General features: G+C 38.1%; 1 protein-coding gene across 1 annotated transcript in view; it reads left to right on the top strand.

Moving 5' to 3' along the window:
• USP53 (ubiquitin specific peptidase 53) overlaps positions 1-27362 on the top strand; it is a 39048-nt gene that overhangs the window by 1186 nt on the left and 10500 nt on the right. Inside the window, exons 2-14 of the mRNA XM_054064866.1 lie at positions 7428-8097; positions 10456-10548; positions 14448-14582; positions 16181-16294; positions 16387-16469; positions 16790-16895; positions 17655-17801; positions 18360-18509; positions 19249-19420; positions 20290-20439; positions 21306-21449; positions 22009-22741; positions 25276-25349. Of these exons, the coding sequence (XP_053920841.1) occupies positions 7954-8097; positions 10456-10548; positions 14448-14582; positions 16181-16294; positions 16387-16469; positions 16790-16895; positions 17655-17801; positions 18360-18509; positions 19249-19420; positions 20290-20439; positions 21306-21449; positions 22009-22741; positions 25276-25349 (2245 nt within the window). The 5' untranslated portion in view covers positions 7428-7953. The remainder of the gene's footprint in view (positions 1-7427; positions 8098-10455; positions 10549-14447; positions 14583-16180; positions 16295-16386; positions 16470-16789; positions 16896-17654; positions 17802-18359; positions 18510-19248; positions 19421-20289; positions 20440-21305; positions 21450-22008; positions 22742-25275; positions 25350-27362) is intronic.

Here is a 27362-nt window from a genome sequence, read left to right as displayed (position 1 = left end):
TGCCAAGTAAAATGGATTTACTGGTTGTTTTTTTGAAATATCCAGTTACTTGTGTATAAAGTTATTATCCTTGACCAGTGGGATGTTGACAGTGAAAACACCTCAAATATGCACTTGACTTTCATATCACAGTGTGATAGTGCAGAACCATTTCCAGTCGTACAGTGTGCAGGATGTTCTACTGACAGAATTCTTTGGGTATGAGATCCATGGGACATCAGGATCAGGGAATTGGCACTATGGTATGTTCTAGTTACATTGCTTTCCAAGGTCTTTGTAGCAACACTGTCATTTTACCTTGGTTAATGCCTTTTGAAACGGGAAAACTCTGGAGTTGCTTGAGGGACATAGTGATGGGAATGAATCCCAATCAAAGAGGTCTTCAAAAACGTCCTCATGTTTTTAGTGGAAACAAGTTGGAGTCGGTTGAGGTCGGGTTAAATGATGGTGGGTTGCAGGTGTTACAGGTGGGTGGGCTGGATCAGAATTTTTGATGTGTGGACTGAGTGAAATGTTTGTAGATAGGTTTGTACAGATTTGTTAGTGGAGAAATAGATGAAGCGTAAAGATTCCGAACATTATTTTTTTTTGTCAAGCCTGTAAAATATGTGTGGGCTTAAAGTCAATGTTTGTATTACCTTTTCTTGTAACTCGGTTCTGTAGTTTTTGCTGGGGAGTTAAGACATCAGAAAGCCTTTGGTGAAAAAACAGAGCTTAGTATTTTGCATTTCTGTTAATCATCAAACAGCTACGAAGAAAACTGAAAGGCACAGTTACAGTTTGGACAGGCCATTAATCTGGGGTAAAAAGTCAAGTGTGAGAATGATTGTTGTAAGGATACCTTCTATCCTTTTGAGGTTCTAGAAAGAGTACATCGTAATCTTTGAACAAAGCACTTAGTAAAGGAGCAGGAAGACTGGGAAACAAAAATCTTCTCTGTTGTTTTGTTTAATAATATGCCTTGCAGTGTTTGTGAGATGTCAGTGAGGAAAATCAGGAATAGTACTCCTGAGATTTCATCCCATTCAGTTGTTTTTCAGGTCTTGTACTTAATGGATAGCAATATTTTAAATCAGTAGGAAAAAATGTTCATATGACAAAACTAAATGGTAGCTTGTTCCTTCGGGGCATTTGGGTTCCAAACTTTTTATAGCCGAGACTTTTTGCTGCCTTCTTTTTCCTGCTGCTTCTATTGTTCTTCTCCATCAGAATTTAATAGTTTAAAACTTTGCAGTAAACGCTGTAAACACTGGCCGTGTCATGGGTTCGGAATCTGTGTTTTTAAAGGTCCTTACTCAGAGTTCCCATTGTAGCTATTTCTAAAGTTGGTTCCTAGTTGTAATAGCCCAGAGATGCTGAGCTGTGGACCTGTTGTTTTGTTTCTGCTGCAAACAGGAAAGTTTTGATTGGAACAGCTTAAAAGAAAACTGTATTCTCTTTCTTACAAAGGCTATCTGGGATAGCATCTATAATTCTGGTCCTCCCGTCTTGAAAGGATAAAGAGTAGTCTGATGTGCAGGAGCAGTGTTTTGGCGTACAAGGGATAGCTAAATGGATAAGGGCTGGAGAAGAGACAATAGAGGTCTTTAAAATAGAAAAAGATGGGGTTTAAAATATTCAGAGACTGGTTGGAAGAATTTCTGGAAGACATAACTATCAAACACCACTTTTATCTCTTGGGGACTTCTTGAGCCAGTGACTGAAGGCAGAAAGAATGTGTCAGACCAATACCACTGGCTGGTATACTTGCAGATGGTGCACAAAATTAAGGCTGAAAATATGATATTAGGTTTTATTCAGCATTGTTTCCTGTTTTGTGTGTTGCAACTGCTATTAATGAAGATTTTTTTTTCTCTCTAATGTATGAAGTAGTGAGAATTTGTAGTCTTGTACTTTGTCAGCTCTTGAAGTAATAATATCATTTTCAAACACAAAGACACGTGACTACTAAAAGCACTGTGGCAAATGAGATCTGTTGACATAGAGTTCAACTCAATGGTGAAGGTGGAAGGGGGACAGGATTCGTGCAGGGACCAAAAAAATTGAGTCAGCCCCACTGAGATGCATGTAAGAGTTTATTCATGTCAAATTTCAGTCTTTTTTATATTTTTAAAGCAACTTCACTGCTTTTTATTCCTAAATATGGTGAAAAATCTTTGCATCCTCTAATAGTGTCACAGTACAAGTCAGGTTTTTGTTCTTTTGACAAAAATTGACAACTTTGCATGACAAAGTTTTGAGCTGTGGAAAACACTCAAATTATTGCAGCTGCAAGTTGTTAAATTTTTGTTGGATTTAATTCTGTTAAGGAGCAGAAAGTAACCACAGTCCTAATAATGTCGCACTGCAGAAAACTCTAGTGGTTTCTCATAAGTTTATTCCATTGCAATACATTTAATCACACCTCCTTCCAATTTTTGATGTCTTGTATCTAAATTCCTAAATTGAAAGATTAATCAGTTTAGAAATGGATTTACTGGAGTTGTCAGATCATGGGGTCGGTTGCCAGGCTCAGCACAGTTCTGTGAGCTGCCAGCAGAAGCAAAAAGCTGTGTTGTTTAAAAGTAACCTCAGCATAGAGCATGAGAAAGGTTTGCCATTAGTCATTTATGCAACACGCAGAGAACAGTTGCAAAATGAAGCTGAGAAGACGTAAATACCAATTCTTCAGCCAATTTTCAGGGACATGCACAGTCAACAATGTTTGCCCCCACTGGCAAGTTTCCACCCAAATTGACAGGAGGGATAGAAGTCTTAACGATGAGTATGTACTAAAAAACTGCATGAAAACAAGTGGCTGACTGGGGGAGAGACCTCTTGAGATGAAAGGAGCAGAGTTGGCATATGCCCCAGCTAGGAGAAAATTGTACAAGAACTCAGCTGTGAGGCAAGAAACTATCAGGATCCAGACATTGACAGTTCCAGTGTTCACAGAAACAACTGTTTATCTCATCAGTTTTATCTAAATGGGTATCACATATGGCTAAACCCAAGAGTGCTTGTAGAAAGTGATTTGCTTAGGTAAAATAGTGACCGCACCAATTTCTAAGCTAGTTTACTGACATTACGTCTTAGATGGAAAAGTCTGCGCCTACTGCAGTTACTTACCTGCTAGGGTGTACCTGCAAAACGGGTGATAACGTATGTTTTTGCTGATTAGAGTGTTTGCTCTAGAAACCATAAAGGAACGCCAGAAATCTGTGACAGGCGTGTATTTTGTCTTTTATGTTGCACGGCCAACGGTAGCTGGGTTCTTGGTGATATCACTGATGACTGGAGAACAGCGACTGAAATTGTGCAAGGCACAAGAACTTAGGCTAATAAATAGATGTTGGTTTGAGAGTTCATAGCCCTTGTTTAATGTCTTTGGTTGAGAACAGTCATCCAAAATTGATCCCTCTAGTCTGAAGAGCAGGAGTATTTCCTTAATGTTAACTGCTCAAAATCTTATGTAGCGTGTCAATAACGCTATGCAAAATAAATTCTACTGACGGATTGCAGATATTAATGACTCTTTATGGTTTGGTAACTTCTGATCTATCCTCAGTTGCCCACACCTTTATCAAGGCAAGAACTTACAATGAACTGGTAAACCCCAGTGGCTAATAAATGCTACAGTGCTCTTAGCAACACGGGCATACTGCAGAGCAGTAAGAACAATCTGAAGTTCCTAATTACAGCCCCATGGAGTATTGAATTCAGTTTAAGGGAGTCAGTGGACTGAATCCTAGTCATCTAGAAGTTTAACCAAACGTTATGGGAGGTGGGAAGTGCTGAGGCTGATCAGCAGCAGCACCAATATGGAACAATCTGCCATGAGGGTAGGCTTGTCAGTGGAGGAATAATACTCTTGGGAGGTGGTCCAAATCCAGAAAAATTTGCTATGACTAAAGAGCATACATCCTTGCCAGCATCTTTCACAATAGGTTTCTTTGATCTTGGCCTTTTCCTTAGTTGTTTTTTTTTTTCTTTTTAAACAGCCCCAAACTTTTAGATATTTGTACAGTGCAAATTTCAAAACAAGATGCTACTCTAAACTTTCATTCCTTAGGGAGAGGCTGTGATGACAAATGTGTGACAGAAGTTAATTCCATTGCATGTGACACTGTTGAAAGGCTCGTCTACAGTGCCCCTCTTACTAGTGTATAAGAAACTATGCACCACAGTATTTGATATAGCGTATTAGTGGAGAAAGACAGGGTGGTGAAACTCCCTACTTCAGGCTGGGTCTTGTCACATGGGCTGGGGAATTCTGTGTCTGGACAGTATTATTATTCCTCTCTTGTGAGACCGCATCTGGAGTATTCTCCAGTTCTGGAATCCTCAATATAAGAAAGATATGGAGTTGGTATGGGTCCGGAGGAGGGCTACAAGGATAATCCGAGGGCTGGAGCACCTCCCACACAACGACAGGCTGAGAGAGTTGGGGTTTATCAGCCTGGGGAAGAGAAGGCTCTGACCAGATCTTGTAGCAACCATCCAGGACGTGGAGGGGCTACAAGAAAGCTGGGGAGGGACTGTTTACAAAGGCTTGTAGTGATGGGACAAGGGGTAATGGCTAGAAACTGGAGAGGGGCAGGTTTAGACTAGGCATAAAGAAGAATTTCTTCACCATGAGAGTGATGAGACACTGGCACAGGCTGCCCAGGGAAGTTGTGGCTGCCCCAACCCTGGAGGTGTTCAAGGCCAGGTTGATTGGGGCTTGGAGCAACCTGATCCAGTGGGAGGTGTCCCTTCCCTTCGCAGGGGAATTTGGAACTGGAACACCTTTCTGATAGACTGTTCTTATTTTTTCTAAAGTATTTTATATGTTTGAATTGCCAGAGGGGGGCATGTTTAGTTTGACCTGTGTAGTTTAAAGACAGAATAGTTTGAGAAGGTTGCATGAAAATACTTATTAAGTAGTGACTTCCTAACACTTATTATGTAGTCAACTTCGCTAACATAAGGCCAATCCAGAACCTTTTCTTATTAAATTCTTGCAGTGAATCATTACAACTTTTCAGAAACCCAGCCCAGCAGCTGAACGCTTAGTGCATGTGATGTTTGTTCAAGGCATCTCTGAAATGCAAGGCAAAGTGGCTTACTACAAGTTCTTAGTGAATGAATGCTCTTAGTCTTGCATTGTTCTGGGAGAACCCTTATTTCCCAAACAGCGTGCATGTTTCTTAGCAGTTAAAATACAGGTAAATTCAGATGTTCTTCCCCCTCTCCTGTTCTGGTTTGAGGTAAACTAGAATCAGTTTTCTAACTTCAGCCAAGTCTTGTCCAAGTAACTGCATTTGCAGAACTGCAGGTCATGAAGTTACTTAGATGAGCCTTGTCTGAAGTTATAAAACTGATTCTACTGGAGCTCAAACTAGAGCACCTCCATATCCATGCATAAATCTGGTTTTCAGAAACATAGGGAAAATTGTTCTTGAAAGCATTATGGGAAAGAAATATCAAAGTTGACAGCATCTCTTCTATACTTGTGACTTGTTCTCATTTTCAGCCTTGGGACTTAATACTAGAGAGGTACATTTTTCTGCCTGTTGTAACATTTCTTGGTTGGTCTGAGGGGTTGGTTTCACAGCTGGATTTGTGGTAGCTACCTCCCTTTTGCATTTAAAGAAAAAAAGAACGTGTTTCCCAAATTTCGCATTTTTTTTTTTTTTTTGGCTGAGGGTGAATCCTGCCGTTCTTGCTTATCCTTGTGTTTCTTTAAAGTCAGGCACAGCCCAACCTTACGGCTGAATATATGAGATATTTCCAATTGAGATTTAGATACCAGAAACATGTCTTTCCTGTAACATCTGTATTTTATCATTGTCATACAGCTTACCTTACTTCCCCCTCTCTCCTTCCCTTATTTTGGCTGTTATATTTCAATCTTTACATCGAAATGCAGACAGCGGGGGACAGGTTGAATCACCGCTGTGGTGGGATGCCACTGTACGGGCAATTTGGGAGATGAAGTGTAGGGTATTCAGTAGGGAATTTATTCTAGGGTGAGACCTGATGGCGTGCCCAGAGTTTCTAGGTCAGAACAGCATTCATCCCATTGCTCCTGTCTACTCAAAGGTAGGAACACAGTGAGGAGCTTCTCAAGCATGTGTTGAAGTGCAAATACACTTTACACCTTTGTGGCTACCACAGGTCATCTGTGCTGTTCCCAGTCCAGTCTCTTTCCTGTTTTTTTTTCCCCTCTCAGTATACAGTGTTTGGTATTGCTGATTACCAAAAATTGCTCATCTTGACTTGAGTTTTGTCTTCTGGGACAGCAGCAGAAGGGTGGAGAAAACCATACGTAATTCTCCATATGGGAAATTACATAAAGTGGAATCAAGAGCTCTGTATTGCCAGGAAAATGTGTGCTCAAGGAAGTTGCCTGGTATGTCAGGGAGCCAAGGAGCGAGTTATTCTTGTGACAGAAATGTATTAGCTCAGTTTTTCAGTATGGATGTAGAAATATTAAATCGGAAATCAGTAGAACGTGTTTGTTGGTTGAAAGAGTTGAATGTAAGATTCTTCTGGGTTTTATTTTTTTTTAAAATCATAGTTATAACATTATTTTTAGGAATTAAAAGTTACGATTCCCTGTGACAGCAGGATTCTTTGGGCCAAATGGTGCTTCAGCTTACTGAGTGCTTTCAATGTATGATATTGTCTTTTTGAATATACGTGTATCCATATCTATTTATAAACAGCTCTACACCTTATATTTTTCCCTTGACTCCTCTTTATTCCTCTTTATTGTAGTGATTCATCATTTTCTGTTTGTGTACTGTACCGAAGCTTTCTAGTGAAAACACTTGTTAAAGATCTTTTCCTTCCTTTTACTGACGCTGTATAGATTTATGTTATCACTTCTTAATGCCAGACTTCAGAGAATCTTCAGTCTTTGTGTTAATCTTTGTGTCACTGTTATGCTGTGGAGCACTTTGACTTTCATGTGGAAAAAATACCCCTGAAGTTAACTCTCTTAATTTATGGTTCTAATAAGATCTTATACTGATAGGCATTTCCAGTTACTTGCTACATTCACCCCTCCCCTTCTGGGTTTATTGAAACAAACATAAAGAAACCAATTATCACTGGATTTTCTGTCAAGGTCAGTTTCTAGTCAACTCTCAGGCTTCTTGCTCGGCGCTGTCACAAATCACGCTCGCTATTTCCAGTATTATTGAATCTATTAAATCAAATTACTTACGGGTGAAATACAGTAACATCACTAAGCAAACAAAAACAATCTGATTATGCATGGGCCAAGAGGGACTTTTGATTAGGTTCCAGTTATTGATTTTATTTTTTTTTGATAATTCAAGCAAGTGTTTAGATTAAGAGGTTGTTTTGGCCATGATCTCTTTTCTGATTTAGATCATCTTTAACAGAAAGATTAATGGAAAATTCTATATTTATGTATTCTGGGTATTTTTGTATTTCAGATTCACTGGGAAGAGAATGAAATAAACATGGAGTCTCCTAAGCTGGAATATATTTCATGGGTTACAGTTACAAGCAAAAAGAAGATGGAAAAAAATGAGAGAACGAGAGTATAACGCCTGTCAAGAGCTTCCTATTTTTTGTGATATATATATATTTATAAACTTGCAATATCGTACAACTAATGGTTTATAGTAATACTTTATTGATATCCCTGGAAGGAGAAGTCAGCTACTGTGCAGCTGGCTTAATAAGAACTTCTATTCTAATCGCTTTTAACTGGGCACCTTTTTGTTAAATCTGAGTGTTAAAAACTTTGTCTGTATTGTAACAGAGAGAGTGATCCTGATAGGTGTCTGGCAGCTGCTCATGGGAAATGGACTTAAACCCATGCATGGTTTCTGCTGCGCAGAGGTGAATGGAATGCCAAGACTTTAGAGCAGTTCTCTTAGGACCTTCTTTGCCTTGCACCCATCATATCCTTAAATATTTAAGCAGAAATATTGCAGTTATAAAGACTAAAAAATAATGGCATGGGTGAAATTCTTAAGAAAACCTGGGGGTAACCTTGGAAAAGTTTATCAGCCTGGAAGTATACTCTCCCTCGCTCCTACAAAAGGCTTATTAAATGAACCAGGACAAAACAGCTGCTTTCTTAATAGTGCTGTTCAGGTAAGAAAAAACTTGGTTTATTAAAGAGCTTAGTTTTGTAGCAGCTTAGATGGTCATAGTAGGGAAACTGTTCTCTTGGCAATGCTATTTTTTCCATTTGTATTGCAGTATGTATTTTCTACAGAAAAATACAGCGCATTTTTCGATGGTGTTAAACTCAGTTCTCAGTTGAACTTCTTGATGATTCCAAGTAAGACAGAGTAGCGTATCTGTGGTAGGGAAAAAAGGCGGCTGTGTGGAAATAATTTTATTTAGCCTTTCACTTTAAGGAATCAATTGAGAGTATTAAATATTTCATCTTGTAAAAAATGACAGCATCTTATTTTGTTTGCATGCATTAAGAGTATCAGAGAAGTTCTCTTTTTGTATTTGAAAACTTATTACTCGTAATTTTAAAATTTGCTGCTTGAATTTTAAAACTAATGTTTATGTCAGGCATAGTGGTTTTATTAGTTGGCAAAATCTACAAGACACTTTTTAATGTGGGGCAACCAGTACTACTATAATACTTGTATTGAGTAGGATGCTATTTTTATTTCAGTAATGTTTTTGGAGAATTAGCACATGAGTCTGTGGTACTGGTGCATATCAGGAGATGCACATAGAGCTGAATTGTGGAAATAGAGCAGAAAATATACTTGATGCCAAAGAAACATGACTTGGATATTTCTTTTTTTACTGTTTATGTGCATACATTATCAACCTACTTCTTGCGTGTGTTTAACTACACACTGTTCTGTTTTACATGGACTGTAATTTAAAAAATATTGGTTTCTTAGATCTCTCTCAAGTACAGTTTAGTGGTACAGTGACAGGAGCGTGAAAAAAATTGAGCTTGTACAAACCTACTTACGGCAGGAAATATGGGGATCTGCTTAATTCTGTGACAGTGCAGTGCTGGCCTTTCCACATTTTCTGCAATTCAGAATACCAGGCACAGTTTCGTTTAATAGTCTCTTTAAATCTAGAAATTAACAGCAGCAGCAAATTTTTAGGCTGTGCAAATAAAGGGCAGAGTGATATATTTTTTTGTATTACTTAGATTTTAGACCTTATTGTTTTCAAGTTGTACAGAATTATTTGCCAAACTGGCAGAGAAGAGGGCTAAATAGATGCATAGACTTCCTAAAAAACTAAGTCTTAAAAATTATATGGGTTTAAACATAGGAAATAAGAAAGATATCTATGTGATGTATGTGTATGGTGATTAATTATGCTTAAAATGTAAATATACATAGATTTAGCAGAATGAGTTTGCTGTTTTACGTTCAATGGGAACAGCATGACCTATATTCTCTTGCAGTTTTGCTCTTTTCCCTTAGGGTGCCCTAAAATTAAACCCCAAGTCATTTTTAGTTATAGTTTCAGACAATCCCACTACTTCACAACCCACCGCTATTTATCAAATGGAGGCTGACGATTGGCCACTGCCCTTTTGCAAAGGGGAATGTGTTCCTTTCCTTTCACCTTTGCTCAACCTTCAGAACTGAGGTTCGAGCATTCGTTTTCAAATGCATCCTAATTAATTTTAGCTTTTATATTTACAAATAGAGGGGTTTTTCCCTGGATTTGCAGCTGTTGTGTTACTGTGCTTTTTAAACTCATTTGAAGGGTTATTTATTTTTTTAATGGGCAGCTTTCTGAACTACTGCACTGTTTGTGTAGCTAAGACATTAGATACTAAAAGCAATGTAGTGTAGCCAAGCATGTATTACCTTTATATAGAGTACTGACACATATGAAAGGTAGAACATACCTGATTAAGCGCTAGTTTTATTTTGATCTGTGAAAAAAATGAATGTATCTTGGCAATCATTTAAGTTAAGAGACCATAAGAATTGTAGGATTGACTTAACCTGAAATGATGCTTGCATTTAGCGTTGACTTAACCTGAGCCGATGCTTGCATTTTACCTAACAATCCAGTTTGTGTTTCCATCTTTTTTTTTTTTTCCTTAATTTGAAAGCAAGCAGGGAGTGGAGGGAGAGAAAATGAAGAAAACTCTGTAGCCACCTTCCTCTTAAGTAAAACCATAAGACGACCTTTACAACCTCTGTACACAGTTTAGCTTGCTGCTTGTTTACTTAAGAGTACTTCAGCTCCTTTTCCACTCAAAGTACACTGTTTGCCATTGTTTCAAAAAGTTTAAAAGAGAGATTAAAATGTTATGAGTGGTGAATGTGAATCTTCCACCTCCACGATTTACCAAACTAATGGAAAAGGACTACAATTCTTATAGCAGTGTCGGTGCTGAAGTTGTACATGTTATGTGGAATTAGATACGTATGTATGTTGCTGTGTTAAACGTAGAACCTTCAAAACTCGTTACTTATTTTCTGTGAAACTTCTTTTTTATAGGTGTTATGGCAACTTGACATTTTTCGACGAAGTTTAAGAGGTTTAACTGGACATGTATGTCAAGGAGATGCGTGCATATTCTGTGCTTTAAAGGTAAATAACAATGCTTGGAAGAATGATTTTTCAAAATGAGGGAGAAATAACTAACTTACTAATCCATATCCGTATCATACATACGTCTGCGTAACTGTAAGTCATCCATGTATAAAGAAATCATTAAGATTTTAGGACATTGGTAAAATGTTTGTAATAGAAATATTTTCTTGTGTTTAAAGAAGAAATTTCACTGTACAAATTTTACAGTCTGCTTAAACATAAAATTTTTGTCCATTAAAAGAGAGTATAAATTACTTCAAAATTTCTAGCTTGCCTCTTGGGGATTTTTTTTTTTCTATTTGCATGTGTATGCTTTTGTTTTTTTTCATGTAGTGCTTGAATACAGTTCTGTTACAGTAGCTATTGCTGTTGGATAAGGTCTCAAGATTCTTTTTTAGCTCAGTAGTTGATGGTAATGGTGCTGAACTTAATTGTCCAATTTATAAGCTATAAAAGGCAGGTAGGGGTCCTGGAAAACTAAGAAAAAGTGGTAACTTTTTACTGTTTGAAAGATCAAAGTCAGATCTGTATATCTGAACTAGTGCATAAAACTCGTCTCACAGTTTTGTAGCTCATCGGAAGTCTGTAAACAAATGTCAAATTCTGTTAGGTTCTTGCTGCTTTTACTGCACTGGTATTTGGCTGCCAGCAGTTACCAGGGAAGTAGCTGTGCACATGGTATGTGTTTGATTTGGGGTAAAAATCCCAATGAAAAAAATGTATAGGTGTGTTCTCTTTAATAGTTTGCGTTTTCTTCTCTTACTGCAGTTTGACAATGAAGACACTTTGGGGGTTCTGATACAGCAGTGTAGAACGTGTAGTCAAACATGAGAGTAGGTGTGATCTACAGAACTGGGATCGCTCATCTGAAGGGAGCTGAAAGGGATGGCAGTAGCTGAAAAAGTAGTTCATTGAGAAAGTGGTTTTTGATGATGCTGAGTTGTAGGTGAGGATAAACAGAGTGCTTGAGTTCTGTTTTCAGGGAGTTTCACAGTTCAAGCATTGTTACTGAGTAAGTGTTTTGGGCAGGAACTGTTTGCAGTAATGTTTATTTCATCTTTCAGAAGGGGTATGATCTTACATATTGTGTAGGTTTTTTCAGCCATTTCTAGTGTTAATCTTGATTGCAGTACAGTACAGCTGGTTTTGAATACACATATCTTTTTCCAAACATAATTGTTTTTCTAAAAGATGCCATTTTTTTTCTGTGATTAAAATTACTAGTTTTAAAAAGTTGAAGTAGGATGAGACTACACGTATCAGACTTACTTCCTGGGGCTTTTATTGAAAGCTTTTTACAAGCTCTTGACTCTACAGAACTTGTTGGGACTTTTATTTCACCAGTGTTTTGACGTCCATAATGTTCTGTGTGCTGCACACCTTATCTTGTTAGTACATAAAGTCCAGATCGTAATTCAGGCATACCTGCGTTCAGATAAAATCTTGTGTCTGGGTATCTTCAGTTTCCTGGGGTTTTCTGTGTGTATAGGGATTCATGTTCATATCTGACATCATAATGGAAAGGAAACTTTTTGGCTTTTTGCTTTTGATTTGACCCATATTAGATGTGAAGTTCTGGATGTATACGGTCTTGTTCAATGGGATCACCTTTAAGAAATAGAGGGATTAAAGGGTGGCAGTTGCTGGAATGTATGTGTTACACGACATTCTCTTAATGACTAGTCATATCGCTGAAATCATAGTGAAAAATAACACAGCATCAGTGTGCTCAGAAAGATGAAGAAGGGAGTGCTCACGTGTGTTGCAATTGAACCTATGAGTAATGAATAGTTTCATTCTAATGGTGTTTTTGTGAAGACCAGGTGCTGCTTTTTTTCCAAGCCAAACATACTACTTGCTGTACCTTAATACTCACGCTCTTTGTGGGGCTCCAGTACAAAGTAAGATAGGGTTTGCATGGCTTTAAGTCACCTTCTGGAGCAATGCACTACCTTCAGCTGCTTTAGAAGGCTGTTGTAATTTAAGACCTGAAGTTTTCTTTATTCTTTCAAGTAGCTGTTCTTGAGGGCTTGAATACTTCCATGATCCATCTGCTTGTGTGATTTATTGGAACAGCTTACTCTACCTGAACATTTTGTGTTGACTGGACTGTTGTGTCTTCCTGTGTTGGTATGTTGTCAAGAATACTGATAAGAAGTGATATTCCTGCCTGTTCTGAAATTGGGTAGTATGGAATTGGTTAGTGTCTTAACAGCATAGCTGTAACTCCGTGGCCAGTAGCCTAGGAACTGAACTCAAAAGGTCGTAGTGAACTCATTTGGAAGTCTCTGTCTTTGGTGATTAAGTACACAACTGGTTTTGATTTCTTAGCTTTTTAGAAATCCGGGTTGAATGATTCTGTTTGTTCTGTGTTCAGAACCTGTGGCATTTTGATTTTCACACAGTGTACGTGCTGGATGAGGAGACATTTCAGTAACTTGTTTGTGACTTGGGATTTTTTGGTGATGTTGAGCTATTTTACCCCTTCTTTCTTCTTCGCTGATAAAGAAGAGTATTTGATCTGTATCAGCCTCTCCTATAAACTAAAAGCACAGGAAATAAATTCTGGTTTACTTAATTTCAATCCATTATCTTTCTTTTGATGATGTTCCAAGAATTAAATATGCTCTTTTTTTTTCTCTGGGTAACACTAGGGTGGGACTTTGTGCAGGCCACTGAAATAAGCTTCTCTGTACTTTTTGTTAGCTGGACATGCAAAGCTCTGTTGCATACTGAAAATGACCTAGCAGCCCAAATGAGAAGTGATAAATGTTTCAGAACAGGGTTAACTTGTGTTACCGGATCTGTTACAAACTTAATTTTGAATATTTACATTGTGATAGTGACTGTAATTTTTATCAGAATTCTATTTTTTTTGTCATGGGAGAGAAGTTTAAATATTTGACTGACACTTATCCTGGAATGCGTCATGATTAAAACCCTACCTTCTGTAAGCACTGAAACTTTGCCGATCTGTTGTATCTTTGCCTTCTGTCCAACAGATTTTTTTTAAACTGTAGGAGGCCTACATGAAGAATGCAGATCATTTTTTATATTTTACATGACTTCTCCTGATTTGCTTTGTCTTCATTCTCTTCATTTTTCTCTAAAGTTTGCCTTGGAGTTCTTGGCAGTGGAATACACCCTTTAATATTTGCAAATGTTTTCTTATTTAATAGATTTTAACTTCCAGTTCTCTCAGAATCAATCTCCCTTACTTGCTAAACGAGTTCGCTTGCTTACATATCTCTGCCAAAAGGAAAAGTAGCAAATTGTCTCTTCTGGGAAATGAAGAAAAAATCAAGTGCAATTTATTTTTTTGCTGTGGAACTGCAGATACCGACTTGGTCTCTTGTGTTGTGTGCACTGGTTCCGCAGAGAGCTGATGTAATAGCAAGGATTATCAGCACTCTGTCTAATTTTTTGCATATCCATAATTTTAATAAACACACACTCCTGTAGTAGTAATGTAAATGTTTCATTATTTAATGAACGATGGGTGTTAAGCTAATCCGAGTGATATTGCATTATACCTGAAGAAATGCACGCTGTCTGGAAAGGTGAGATATATATGCCGCTATTCCAGGGGTCAGACTGGAAAAGCTACATAAATACAGAGCAGAGCCTGTGCTTCTTCTGGGAGATAAAGTCAATCACTTGCATTTTTACAGACTTCTGTCTTGTTTTTCTACTGGATCACAGTTCAGTTTGATAGCATAACTTCTTGTAATGGAATGAATAACAGGACATGGAATGTAAGTAATTAAGATAAAATGGTAAAGTTGCGTAGATTTATAAACATTTTAGGTATTTGCTGTGTAAGAATCAATGTCTTTTTGTAGAATCAGTGTTCAGTCGCGTGGCTACTGGAGCTAAGTAATCGAATCTCTTCCTAGGCAATATTTTCACAATTTCAACACAGTCGAGAAAAAGCACTCCCATCGGATAATATGAGACATGCCCTGGCGGAAAGTTTTAAGGATGAACAGCGTTTCCAGCTTGGATTCATGGATGATGCAGCAGAATGTTTTGTAAGTAGTCTTTGTGACAGTTGAGTACAATTATGTTAGTTTTGTGGCCTGTTGTTTGGTAGCTCCGGGCTCATGGGTGGGATACGGGAGACGTAGTGCTGCTGACCTGCTTTAGGGGAGTTTAGGGGAACAGGCACATGGAGTGTGTGTCTGCCAGCATGGGATGGAGTAAGCTTGCATTTGCTCCATACTTCAGTCACAGACTCTGTAGCCCGAGCAGAGGGATATGCGAATGATTGTTACTACGGGAGATTGTGATGATAGCAAACTCTCAATCACTCCTAAAAGTTTTTGGCTGTAGAAAAAAGTAATCTTCCAGAAGAGGCACCTACAGTTTTGAATGTCTAGTCTGTTCCTCCAAGTATTCTGTCATCAGCTATTGAAATATGTTCCATTACAACTAGCCAAGTTGTTACTGAAGTCTTCTGTGGGAGAGAATTCCATTTTCTTTTCCAAGAATGAACGAATACTTGAAGATCTTGACTCTTGCTGCAGTTAATTTCTGCTTTTATGAAATGTCTCACTGAAAAACATGAGCCATTACGGTGGTCATAAAAAATGACTCCAGATTGCATAGAATGCTGGTGAATAAATCTTTCTAAGACGTCCTCAGTTAGACAATGATAACTGTTCACTGTGAAAAAAAAACCCTCAGTATTAACCTTCACACACAGATTTGAGGGACAGAAAATATAGTTGCTGCTTTGATTACTTTAAGCTTTGGATGTCTTCTGGAAGTATCCACAAATGAATGCCTACCTGCCAGATGCATTTTCACATAGGTAGTAAAATCCAGTGGAGAACTGCAGAAAAATAGCTGTTTGGGATCTTGCGTTAGGTTAATGGATTGCAGTCTTGAAAGAGAAGGTCTCTCATTAGTTCTCCATCTAATCAAAATGCATTTGAACCCCTGAAGTAATTGTTTGGCTGAGTGGTCTGCCTGAATAGATTCACTTCTTCCTATTACTCCTGGTTTGTTTTCTTTTTTTTTGCAAAAGAGTTAAAAATGACTGCTGATCCAGAGACCAAACTGATAAAAATCTTAGTACTTTTTTGCTTTTCCTTACCTTTTTTAAGGTTATAAAGTGAGATTTGGGAGGGAATAAGGCATGTGCTGTTTATGAGCTTTTTTCCATGATTCTGTCAACAGCACTGGTTGTGTTGGTGTATGTGGTAAATGGGCTCAGATGATCAGATTGACATGCAGAGGAAAACATGCAAGTGTGAACAACAACCAAGACAGAGGCCCAATCCAGAAAAAAAATTATGGTCATTGCATGCAGTGACATTAGTATCCTGTCTTACTGTAAGATCAGCTGTTCTAATTTCTCTTGAGGATTCACTTCCTTCAAAGGAGAATGCACACCGGAAGGAGTTGTGTAACTGGTGTCTAATGCTCTGTTGTTAATGTTTGGATACCCTGAGATGAAGAAAATTCCCATCCACTGGGTTGCAAATAGGGATGGAATTAAATACACATCAAACTTACAGGTGGACTACTTGGAGCCAAGGGAAGCAGTTGGACTGTTAAACTGACATGGCTCATGTATTCTGACTTCTTCACTTCAGTCTTTATTTACTTTATTATTTCTATTTAGGAAAATATCCTTGAGAGGATTCATTTTCACCTAGTGCCAAACAGCGAAACAGATATGTGCACTTCAAAATCCTGTATTTCTCATCAGAAGTTTGCTATGACTTTGTATGAACAGGTCAGACATTTATTTGATTTCTTTAACAAATAATTTGTTTCCGCTATCCTGAGTAAATATAAACAGAAGGGTTTTTTTTGTTATTTCTGTAGTGTGTGTGTCGCAGTTGTGGAGCATCGTCAGACCCGTTGCCTTTTACGGAATTTGTGCGTTATATTTCTACCACAGCCCTGTGGTAAGAGCTTTTATTCTTTTCTCTCAGTTTTCTGTGTACACCTTTCTAGTAATAAGCAAACCATGCCAGAGAAATGCTGTTAAGTGTTAAAAATTACTGTGTATTCCTGTGCTAAAATGTGTTTTTGAGATAATATCTGAAAGTAGCCTTTGGATTTCAAAAGCAAGGTGTAGGGAGAGCTAAACAAAAAGTGTGTGTTGCTGTTGTTTTAGCCCTGTGTCTTTCTTTTTAGTCATAAGATGTAGTTAATTGAGAGTTGACTGAAATCTGTTAACTCATAAACAGGGAAATCTACAGTTATTTTCATTTATTTTTTACAGTAATGAAGTGGAAAGAATGATGGAGAGGCATGAACGTCTCAAGCCGGAAATGTTTGCAGAATTACTGCAGGCAGCAAATACTGCTGATGACTACAGAAAGTGTCCTGTAAGTATACTAAGATTTTGGGTTACTTGAAGATAAAAGGGAGAACTTTTTAGGATATTAAATCGGGCTAAAATATTCCCTTAAAGCAGGATTACCTGTGGCCACTTCAGCGCAGTCCCGCTTGGGGTAAAAAAGCGCCTATATTTATCACTCCTGATATAGATAAACATGGTTTTGTAGGTACAATGGCTTGTTTGGGAAGTTCAGTTATTAGCTGCATGTTTTATTCTTCACTTCATCTTCAATGTGGAGCAAGGTGGTTTTGATTAATCAGATCAGAACACACGTCTATTTCTGCATGAAGCTCCTTTATTTTGTATACGTTGAGTCAACTGTGCTTCTGTTGACGAAAGTAGCTTCTTTTACCTTGTTCTTCTTAATTCCTTTCTTCTTCAGGTGGTTCTGTGTAAATATTGTTCATTTAGAAACCATAGAAAAGTACACAGGAACATCTAGACCTAAGCTTAAATGATGAAATGGAGGGGGAACAGAAGACGTGAATGGTGATGGTGACTTGGATGTTTTCAGAGATTTCTGTTTTAAAGTGGTGATTGGATGTAGAAGTTTAGTTGTGCTCTTCATCAGCGTGTTTTTGTGGTGAAGAATTTTATCCTTAAATTGTGAGAATAAATTGCGTAGTTAAACCTGAGAATTAGCACTGTTTCTTGCCTAGTAACTCAGCTTTGGACTTCCATTTTTTAGACACCTTTCATTTCCCTCCCATCACGTTTTGGTTTTTTTTTTTTTCTTTTTTTCTAGAGTAACTGTGGTCAAAAAATAAAAATTCGTCGTGTTCTTATGAATTGTCCGGAGATCGTCACGATTGGCTTAGTCTGGGATTCAGAACACTCTGACCTGACAGAAGAGGTTGTGCGGAATCTGGCAACACAACTTTATCTTCCTGGGGTAGCTGACTTAAAACTTACTCTTTGTTATTCTGATATTTCACCTTGAATATGTTTTATGTATATGTAAATATATACAAAATATAAATATATAGATATCTATACATTTAAAAGCACAATTTAACTTCAAAGCTCGTGTCTGCTTTTACCTTTTATCATTTGCTGCTTGATGTAGTTTCTGTGAGAGGAAAAAGTCTCGTCAGAAGCATTGGTCTTGTGCCAAAGTGGGCAAATTCCTAGTTGAAAATCTAGGAATTTTATATTCAGTTCGAAATTTGTGGAATTATTCCAGAGCACTATTGTTTTGCCCTTTCAATTATGCAAAAATAAATGTTAAAGTAGACCTAGTAGGTGCAAAAATAATTATTTATGATCCTGAAAAATTGTATAATGCAACAGGATATTTAATACCATTTGCCTGATGATGGTGAAATGCCAGTAGTAGGGCTGAAAATTCACGCTAAATATTTTATACATATTATAAAATATATACATATTATGTATTTTAATATATAAAAATATTTTATACATATTATAAAATATATAACCATTTTTACAGCTGTTTTATAGGGTTACAGATGAAAATGCCAAAAATAGTGAACTTTTTCTTGTGGGAATGATTTGCTACACAAGCCGACATTACTGTGCCTTTGCCTTTCACACCAAGAGTTGCAAATGGGTGCTGTTTGATGATGCTAATGTAAAAGAGGTAAGTATTGGTTTTATTGCTACCAAATTTAGTGATCTTTGCTTCTCTAGAATGCGTTCTTTTGGTGCCAAACTTGAAAGAAGTCAAACAATTTTCTTTATTAAAATAAACCTTTAGGTTTTTTTTTAGTCAGTTTTCACAAATGAATTTTAGAATTTACTTCACAGTTTTGCCTTCCAAACGCCACATGTTTAGGAATGTTTATGCACTTGTCTGCTATTGAATTTGTACTGCTTTTTAATGAAAAAGAAGAGCTAATTGCTGGTAGCTGTATTGGTAATGTTGACGTTCTGACTGTTAGCCCATGTAGTACTGGTTCTAACTTTTTGCCACAGTTTATGTAAACTCATGTGCTAAAACGTTGATACCTAATGTATAGAATCATGGAATCACCAAGTTGGAAAAGACCTCTGAGATGATCGAGTCCAACCATACGTGTCTGCCACTAAACCATACCTTTGAGTACCTTGTCTACCCATCTTTTAAATGCCTCTAAGGATGGGCACTCCAGCACCTCCCTGGGCAGCCTCTGCCAGTGCCTGAGGACTCTTTCAGTGAATGAATTTTTCCTCATGTCCACTCTGAACCACTCCTGGCGCAGCTTAAGGCCTGTTATCTTTGGAATTAGGCATCTATTACCTGTTGCTAAATAAATTATTCTTTCCATAATTGGGTTCAATGGTGTTGATAAAAGTTTCGTGGGTTTGATTTGGATTGTTTTTGTGGTTTTTTTTCTTAGATTGGAACAAAATGGAAGGATGTGGTCTCTAGGTGCATCCGATGTCACTTTCAGCCATTGTTGCTATTTTATGCTAACCCAGATGGCACAGCTGTGTCTCCAGAAGATGCTCCAAAGCAGATTATTCACTGGTCTCAATGCAAAGCAACAGGAGGAAATGGGGAAGACTTGGGTAATTATATATATGGGTTTTTTTTTTTTTAAACAGTATCGACTGTATTTCTGAAATGGGGATTTTAAGGGATGGAGCTACTAATCCATTACCTTCTTCTTTAATACTTCTATCAATAAATTATCTAAAGCGTCTCAAAAGATTAGCATATCTATTCAATATTAGAACTGTTTGTTTTGTGTCTTATAAGGGATACAAATTGAGATTCATGGAAAATGGGGGAAAAAAATTTCTGTTGCAGATTGTTCATAACTACTTTATACAGCTTTAGTGATTTCAGAGGAAAATCGCAGTATACAGGAGTGTTCCTGTGTGTCCTATACGAAGATACTTTAAGCTTCATACAAATACGGTGATATATTTGGAGCATGTGTGTTTGTGTATGTGTGTATGCAGACAAACAGAACACAATTCAGAACGTGGGGAAGAATCCGAAGGAGCTGCAGGAAAGGTCTTTTGTCCAAGATTTTTATAGCTTGGGTCTCAAGACATTAAGAATCCAGTCTTTTGATTCTGTGGTTTGAACCATTGTCTTTTTTTTTAATGTTAAACATAACGTTCAAGTACATTAAATAAAAGGCAAATTGAATTTGACATGTTCCTCTTTACATAAAGAGTAGCAACAAGACGTAGACTGCTTCAGGGAAGAAGGCATTGAGGCTCCTGTTTCAGTGCAGTCTAGCACCATAAATATGGCAGTATATAAAATATTACAGAACCTTATTGCCTGTCACACTGAAATGTGGTTTAGGGTTTCTGAGTTTTTGGTTTTACTCTGCAATTTCAGTTTTCTTATTTTTTGATTTAAATGTTGGAAACTTTAAATTAGGAAACCTATCGTTTCTAAAGATAGATATGTTATTTGACAGGATTTGAAAAGCTTTCTGCTCCTAAATCAGACCATGTGAAAGAGAATGGAGTTGGAGATCACACTGGTCAAAGGACTGGTAAAAAACTTCAGCCAGATAATTCAGCATTCAGTAGAAGCCATATTCAAGCTAGCAGTGGTAAAGGTCCAGGTAGGTATTACCCACTCCCACCCCTGAAACAAAACATATTTGGGGTTTTTATTAAATACTTTAGTTGATGGTGGTTCAGGTATGTGCTGACCTCTGGGCTAAAACTGTTTCTAAAGGAAGCATTCCATGATAGACTTGAATGAATTGTTAATGTTTAAGTATTATCTGCCACGGAGCTTTCCTGGAGAACTGTAAATGCAATTATATTTTTACTACCTCTAGCGCTGAAGCAGCTCTCAAGGCCTTCATCCTTTTCTGAGACATCATCATGCCTCCAAATCTTATTGTCAGTTAAATGGCACATTAGAAACTGGAAGCTGATTGATCTTTTGGAGCACACGGCGTGGCTCTGTGGATCATTGGCTTTTTGAGGAATGCTGTTTCCCAACAGCATAGAGATAGGCAGCATTATTTGTAGTCCTGTATATTAATGGACTTGATCTTATATATTTAAAAGTTTTATCAGGCTTCCAAGCGAATCGAGCTGTAAGAAGTCATTTGAGGCGGTGCTCCTGCATTTCTTGTCAGTGCCTTTGCTCTGAACTCCTGGTACTTGTCAAGTGGAGAGGTGCTGCCTTCTCTTGAGATGTTTCTCCTCTGTCTTTCTTGTTGAATTCCTAGGCCTTTTAAAACTGAGGGTGCTCAACCTGGTAACTCTTTTTTTTGACAGAGCAATTGTTCAGAAATGGTCAGATACTTTTATATCGATACTGTACATTTCGCTTTCTTAATCTGTGTTATGTAGTCAGTCTTTTAAAGTAGTACCAATATTAAAAGCTAAATATTACGGTATGTAAAGATATCTGTGTGTTTCGATGATGAATAACTTTTTAGTAGTTGTCTTTGACCAAAAGTATTTTTTGCAGCTAAGTTAGGTTACAGCGATCAAAAGGACCGGCTAAAGGACCTATCCCGAGAGTGTGCTCAGAGAGCTGCAGATATGAAAAGCTTCTCGTCTTTACGAAAAGATGCAGACAGAGGACCAAGAAGAGAGTCTGGGAGACAGAGAGGTACTTGTCAAAAATATGACCAGAGAATCAATGGGTTAAAAAGCTTTTAGCTTCAGTTCTAGATGTGCAGTTTTTTTAAGAGAACAAATTGCAAGACTTCCAGTACCTGAAGGGGCTACAAGACAGCTGAGGAGGGACTGTTCACAAAGGCTTGTAGTGATAGGACCAGGGGCAGTGGCTACAAACTAGAGAGGGGCAGATTTAGATTAGGCATAGGAAGAATTTCTTCACGCTGAGGGTGGGGAGGCACTGGCCCAGGTTGCCCAGGGAAGCTGTGGCTGCCCCATCTCTGGAGGTGTTCAAGGCCAGATTGGATGGGGCTTGGAGCAACCTGATCCGGTGGGAGGTGTCCCTGCCCATGGCAGGGGCTTGGAACTGGATGAACTTTAAGGTTCCTTCCAACCCAAACTATTCTATGATTCTATGTTAGAGTTTCCCAATTTGCAGTATTCTGAAATACGTTCTGAATATCTTGAGACAGTGTAAGAAACTTTAGTACTGTAACATCATCAGCTAAATATTATTGAGAACTTTAATGGACCTTTTTTCTTTTTCTTAGATTTGGTTGGGGAAGATCGTTCTAGTGTGAAGTCGGGGTCTCCTCCAGTTGGAAATGGTCTTAGACACGGTGCTGAGCAGCGCATATACAGCAGCCAGGGAAGAGGCTCCTATAAGCATGACAACGCACCTCACCAAGCCAAGCTTCCTGTACAGGCGCTTGCGTCAAATAAACCAGAAGCTTTTCCTGCTGGGGAGAAACCAGTGATCAGGACCCGGACTGAGGTTGTCGCTGGCTATGATACAGACACCAGTCAAGACTCTAGGGACAAAGGAAGTGTCAGCAGCAGCAGGAGCAGAAGTAAAGGTTGGAAGCCTATGCGAGAGACGCTAAACGTAGACAGCATTTTCACCGAGACTGAGAAAAAACAGCATAGCCCAAAGCACAAGACAAATCTGAACAGTAAATCTAAACATGAAAAAGAGCGAAGCTTTAACCATTGGCCAAAAGAGAACCAGATCCAGAAAGGTTTAATGACTATATATGAAGATGAAACAAAACAGGATACGGGAAGTCGAAGTTCACTGGATTCTGAGGGAAAAGGGAATGCTGAAAAAAGCAAAGGATTTACAGAGAGAAAAATCCATACTGATAACTGGCAAATTCAGAGGACAGAATCTGGATATGAAAGCAGTGATCACATCAGCAATGGATCTGCAAATCCGGACTCACCTGTTATTGAAGGAATTAGTCCAGCAGAGGTTAAGAACGTTAAGGAAAATGCTTCCTGCAGGTAATGCTAATGCTCTTAGACCTTGCATAGGTTGTATTTACACAATATGTTGTTCTGATGTCCATGTGTTGTTTCAATAAAAAAAAATCAAGGAAATATGCTTTGGAACTTGGAGGTCAGGTCTGTAGAAAGGTAGCAACATATCTAGAAATAAGGGTGTGGACAATTAAATGTTAAGTCTACCTTCACTCTGAGGCTGCAACGCTGGTTCTGTTTGGAAGGCACCGAGTGTGTTGTTACGGCGCCAAGGCAGAACTGCTAAGCCCTGCTGAGGGGCAGGGTGTGTTAATTTGAAATGATTGCTACGCTTCTTTAGTTACAAGATTTTTAGAGTGTGAGTAACTTGCTATCTGCAATAGAATACAAATGTCGGTGTTAAATCCTGTCTGTAGCAGTACATACAGAGAGGCCACTGATAAGGAGGTGGAAGTGGGAGAATCTCGTGTGCAGTTACTTATTGTCGTAGTGAAATTCAGCTTGCTAGAACAACTCGGGTGTATATTGATCACTGATAATTGGCTGACCTGTTTGAAAGAAAGCTTTGCTGGAAAGTATTAAATTACTAAAGTGGCTGAAAATGTGGTTAGTAGTTAAATTTTGTTAAACTTACTAAGAATTAGTGTGTGCTAGTAACAAGTACATTGCTCTGAGACGTTGTGGAGCCTCTGTCTGTGGAGATAACGCTACTGCCATGGTCGTGCACAGCCTGCTGTAGTTGACCCTTCCTGAGCCAGGGTGTTGGTCAAGATGATATGAAGAGATCCCTTCCAGCTTAAATGATTACTTGGTGCTGTGAAATATAAAGTCATCAGCCTTCCATGTGCGGTTTTATGTATCGCGTGTCTTCAAACTGTATGTGGAATGTAGTTCCTATTAGAACCCATACATTCTTCTTTCAAACTGTGCTTATATCCTTAAAACGGAAGAGGACTGTTGTGAGACCAAGTCTAGGTACAAGCAATTGCTAGATTTCAGCAAAGTTTTGAAGAGATTTTTCAATGAAAAGTTATTTTGCAAGGGGAGAGAATGGCAAATACCAGGAATTGAAAAGGCTCTGACTTCTCTAAGCAGAGATGTAAAATTATAAAACTTAGCTTAAAAAGTATTGTAGCAAATTATCGGAACAAATTTTTTTGTTTAAAACGTACAAAATATAGATTCAATCAAATGTCTTTGATTATTTTGGAACTGCAAGAAAGCAAAGTGACTTATTTGCTTATTTCTTAGTTTCTTAGGGAAATATTTTATTTTGCTTATAGAAGTGCAAATAAGGACATAGAAGGGGCCGTGCCAGGACAGGGCCAAAAGTTCGTTTCATGTGCATTCAGTCTACACCAGTAGCCGGTAGCAGATGGTTATGAAAGATGACAGCAGATAAGAGCGGTATTTTGTAAGCATATTCTTTTAGCCGGCTGTATTTGGCTGCTTCGTGGACTTTCTGAAGTGGAGATGGACTGCGGTGTCCAGCTCCTCCAAGCCATGTTTATATTTTCAGTGTTTACAGTCCCCTCAAATGGTGATTTCTACAGTTACAGCCATGCCTCATTTTTAAATGTGTCCACGAGGTAATGGGACACCCAAATGCTGTGTGTATTTTTTATGAAAGAGAACACGATAAATTTAATACAACTTAGTTCACTACAAAGCTGCTTATGCTTTTATTTAAATAGATAAAATAAAAAGGAAATAAAATAGATTTTAAAATTTGTTTAAATAAGTAAAATAAAAAGGAAAAAAAAGCCCCCATACTTTATGGGAATACAAATGACTTCTTGTGACTTGCAGAAGGATTTTAAGACTGATAATTAGAACTGACTGGCAGTACCCCCTAGTTCCCTTCTTAAGTTCAGAGTTTGTCTTATAAAAACAAAAAAATACAAATTAATTACCTGTAAGTTCTTTTAGAAGGTGGGGGAAAAAAAAAATCCATAGCGCTTTGTTTTCTGTTAGGTTCTTTCTTCATTCTTCCTCTTTCTTTCAGTGTTTTTCTTGTTATCCTGTCCTCTCAATAACAAGAGTCTGTTTGTTTGTTTTAATTGAAACATTGCCACTGTGTATGTTCTTCCCTGCCTTGCTCTTGGAGAAGGAAAGAACTGGCAGGGTGTTTGTCAGCTCTCTATGTGGGTTGGTAAGGTGTGCTTTTTGCTTAACTAAACCAGCAAGATTTACTAATTTACTACTGATTTTTTTTTATTATTTTTTTTTTCCTTCCCTCGGGTCTAGTACTGTAATTCTTTCCGATTTCCTTCACGTTTGAGAAAAAATTCTAAAATGAAAGTTATAAAATGAAAATTCCTACAAACGAAAAGACCAAGTGTCAGTCACAACTTAACAAACAGTGCTTGGTATCACAATGAAATATTAATGAAGAGCAAAATGTCAAGCTAGGAAAATTGACAAGATGGAATATTAGCTAAGATGTTACACATAGTTAAGATATTGATACTGATGAGATTTTGCACTGAAGGCAATAAAGTTTGTGATCATGGATCAATAGTTTAGGCATTCAAACTGCATGTCTGCTTCTTTTACAGTGGGCAGAACTTGTCAACCAAAAAACCTGACAACGTGTTACATCCAGTAGTCCAACAGAACAGAAACTTATACGGTAAGAACTTTAACTTGTATGAAGAGTTAAGAAGTTTCCTAGAAGTAATTTAGAGGTACGAAAAATTTAATACTAATATCCCACAAGAGAGGGACAGATTTCTTATCAGCCTTTTCTTTTCTATTTTGTAACTTTGGTGCATAAGATGTCATGATTTCATAAAATTGAAAAATGAATATACAGTTTGTCATAGTGTTTTTTTATTTTTTTGCTAGCCGTAACCCAGTGTTTCAAATTTAATGGTCCTGTGTATCAAGTTGGCTGTATTTAGGTGGATTAGAGGAAAATTGGCATGGAATTTGTGGCGGTTTTAGCTAGGATCTCAAGGTTTTCATAGACTTTTTTTTTCAGTAGAGAGCTCTCTTGCTGGCTCGTCATAGCCTGTTTACTCTGTCTTTTTGAAATTGCAGAAGAAATCTGGTGTGTGGGGCTTTTTTTCCTCCACAGAGAATTCCAAGTGTTGTTCTTGTCCACGCTTTTAACCTTTTTGGTGAGTTGGACTGATGGATACAGATGGAAAGTGTTCATACCCCTTCTTGGTACATTTTGATGGAAATGTGATGCAGCGGCAGTTCAATAATGGTATCACTCTTTACGGGGGTATTAAAGCAGTGTTCTGCAAACACCTTCATTTATTCAGGTGCTCGTTTATTCTTGGCTCTCTTGTAGAACAAATACAGTGTAAATGGGTTCCTCGCTGTCTGCCATGATACACGAGTTCCCAGATAGAGGGGTTGGGTTTTTTCAATTCTCTGCCATCATGTGAAGAAGATTTTGCGTTGTGATGGCAGCAGCAACAGTAGCTCCCTGCTTCTGTCATGAATATGTGCGGTGCGAGTTTCCCTGTTCTTAGTATCCCCTTCCAGACAGCAGTGGCAGCACTCGGCCGTGTGCTGAGCCTCGTAAAAGCAGGACATCTCTCCCAAAGAGCTGTTTCACGTGGCCTCTAGCACCAACCTAACAGACCTGGTGATCTTTTTGTAGCACTTGGATCCATTTTAAATACTGTATTGTGGTGTGGGAAATGTTAAGTATCGCTGTGGCCTCGCAAAACTCCTTTATAAATTGTTAGATAGTCAGGATATGATGGTTCTTCTTGCTGCGGTCGTCCTCTCCTGACGTGGTCTGTTACAAAGCGTTTACTTTATAGGCTGATAGAACACTTTGTCCTTCCTTGTGCATGTCGTATACCGCTGTCTCCTCAGGAAGTGGCTGACGCGTATCTGCCGCTGGCTGGGGTAGCTTCTCTCTGCGGGAGCAGAAGACGCTCAAGTTCACCGGTATTAGTGATTTTAGCAAGGCCTGTAGCGACAGGACAAGGGGCAATAGCTTTAAACTGAAGGAGGGTGGATTGAGATTGGATACAAGGAAGGGATTTTTTTACATCTAGTAGAAGGTGCTCTGCCCATGGCAGGGGAGTTGGACTTGGATGACCTTCTAAAGGTCCTTTCCAACCCAAACCATTCTAGAATTTGATGATCCTGTGGTTTTTGGATGACTCTCCACCGGTATAAACCATCCAGTATAATTCATTTTCATTGGCTTTAATTTCTTTTTATTCCGGTGGAAGTTATTAAGCAACAGAATTGGAGATTTACATTCATAGTCTGCTTTAAGAACAGATTTCTCAGTTTAAATTTTTTAGTTGTTTTTATAGAAACTGTGCATGTTCCTTCCCTGCCCCCCTCACTCACAAAAAATTAAAACCATGATCATTCTGTTCACTCTCTGTTTCCCCAAAAGCATTTCCATGAGCTTTCCCGGTGGATACAAAGGAAGACTTTTTTTCTTTTCTTTTTTTAGACTTCTGGGTGGGCTGTGGTACCATTTGTTTTCCCTCAAGATATGAAGCAATATCAGGACTAAACACTTGTAATAAGGAAATCTACTTCCTTTTACATACTAATATGTCTGTTGGGTTTTTATAAAGTTGATAAATGCCTTGGCATATAAATATTACAGGTCAGCACGAGGCCAGCCAAAATCATTGTCCGCTTTTGCTGGAACACTAGC

This window comes from Cuculus canorus, chromosome 4 (genome assembly GCF_017976375.1).
Source record: "Cuculus canorus isolate bCucCan1 chromosome 4, bCucCan1.pri, whole genome shotgun sequence".
NCBI classification, from domain to species: domain Eukaryota; kingdom Metazoa; phylum Chordata; class Aves; order Cuculiformes; family Cuculidae; genus Cuculus; species Cuculus canorus.
This window is presented reverse-complemented; position numbering and strand designations above follow the sequence as displayed.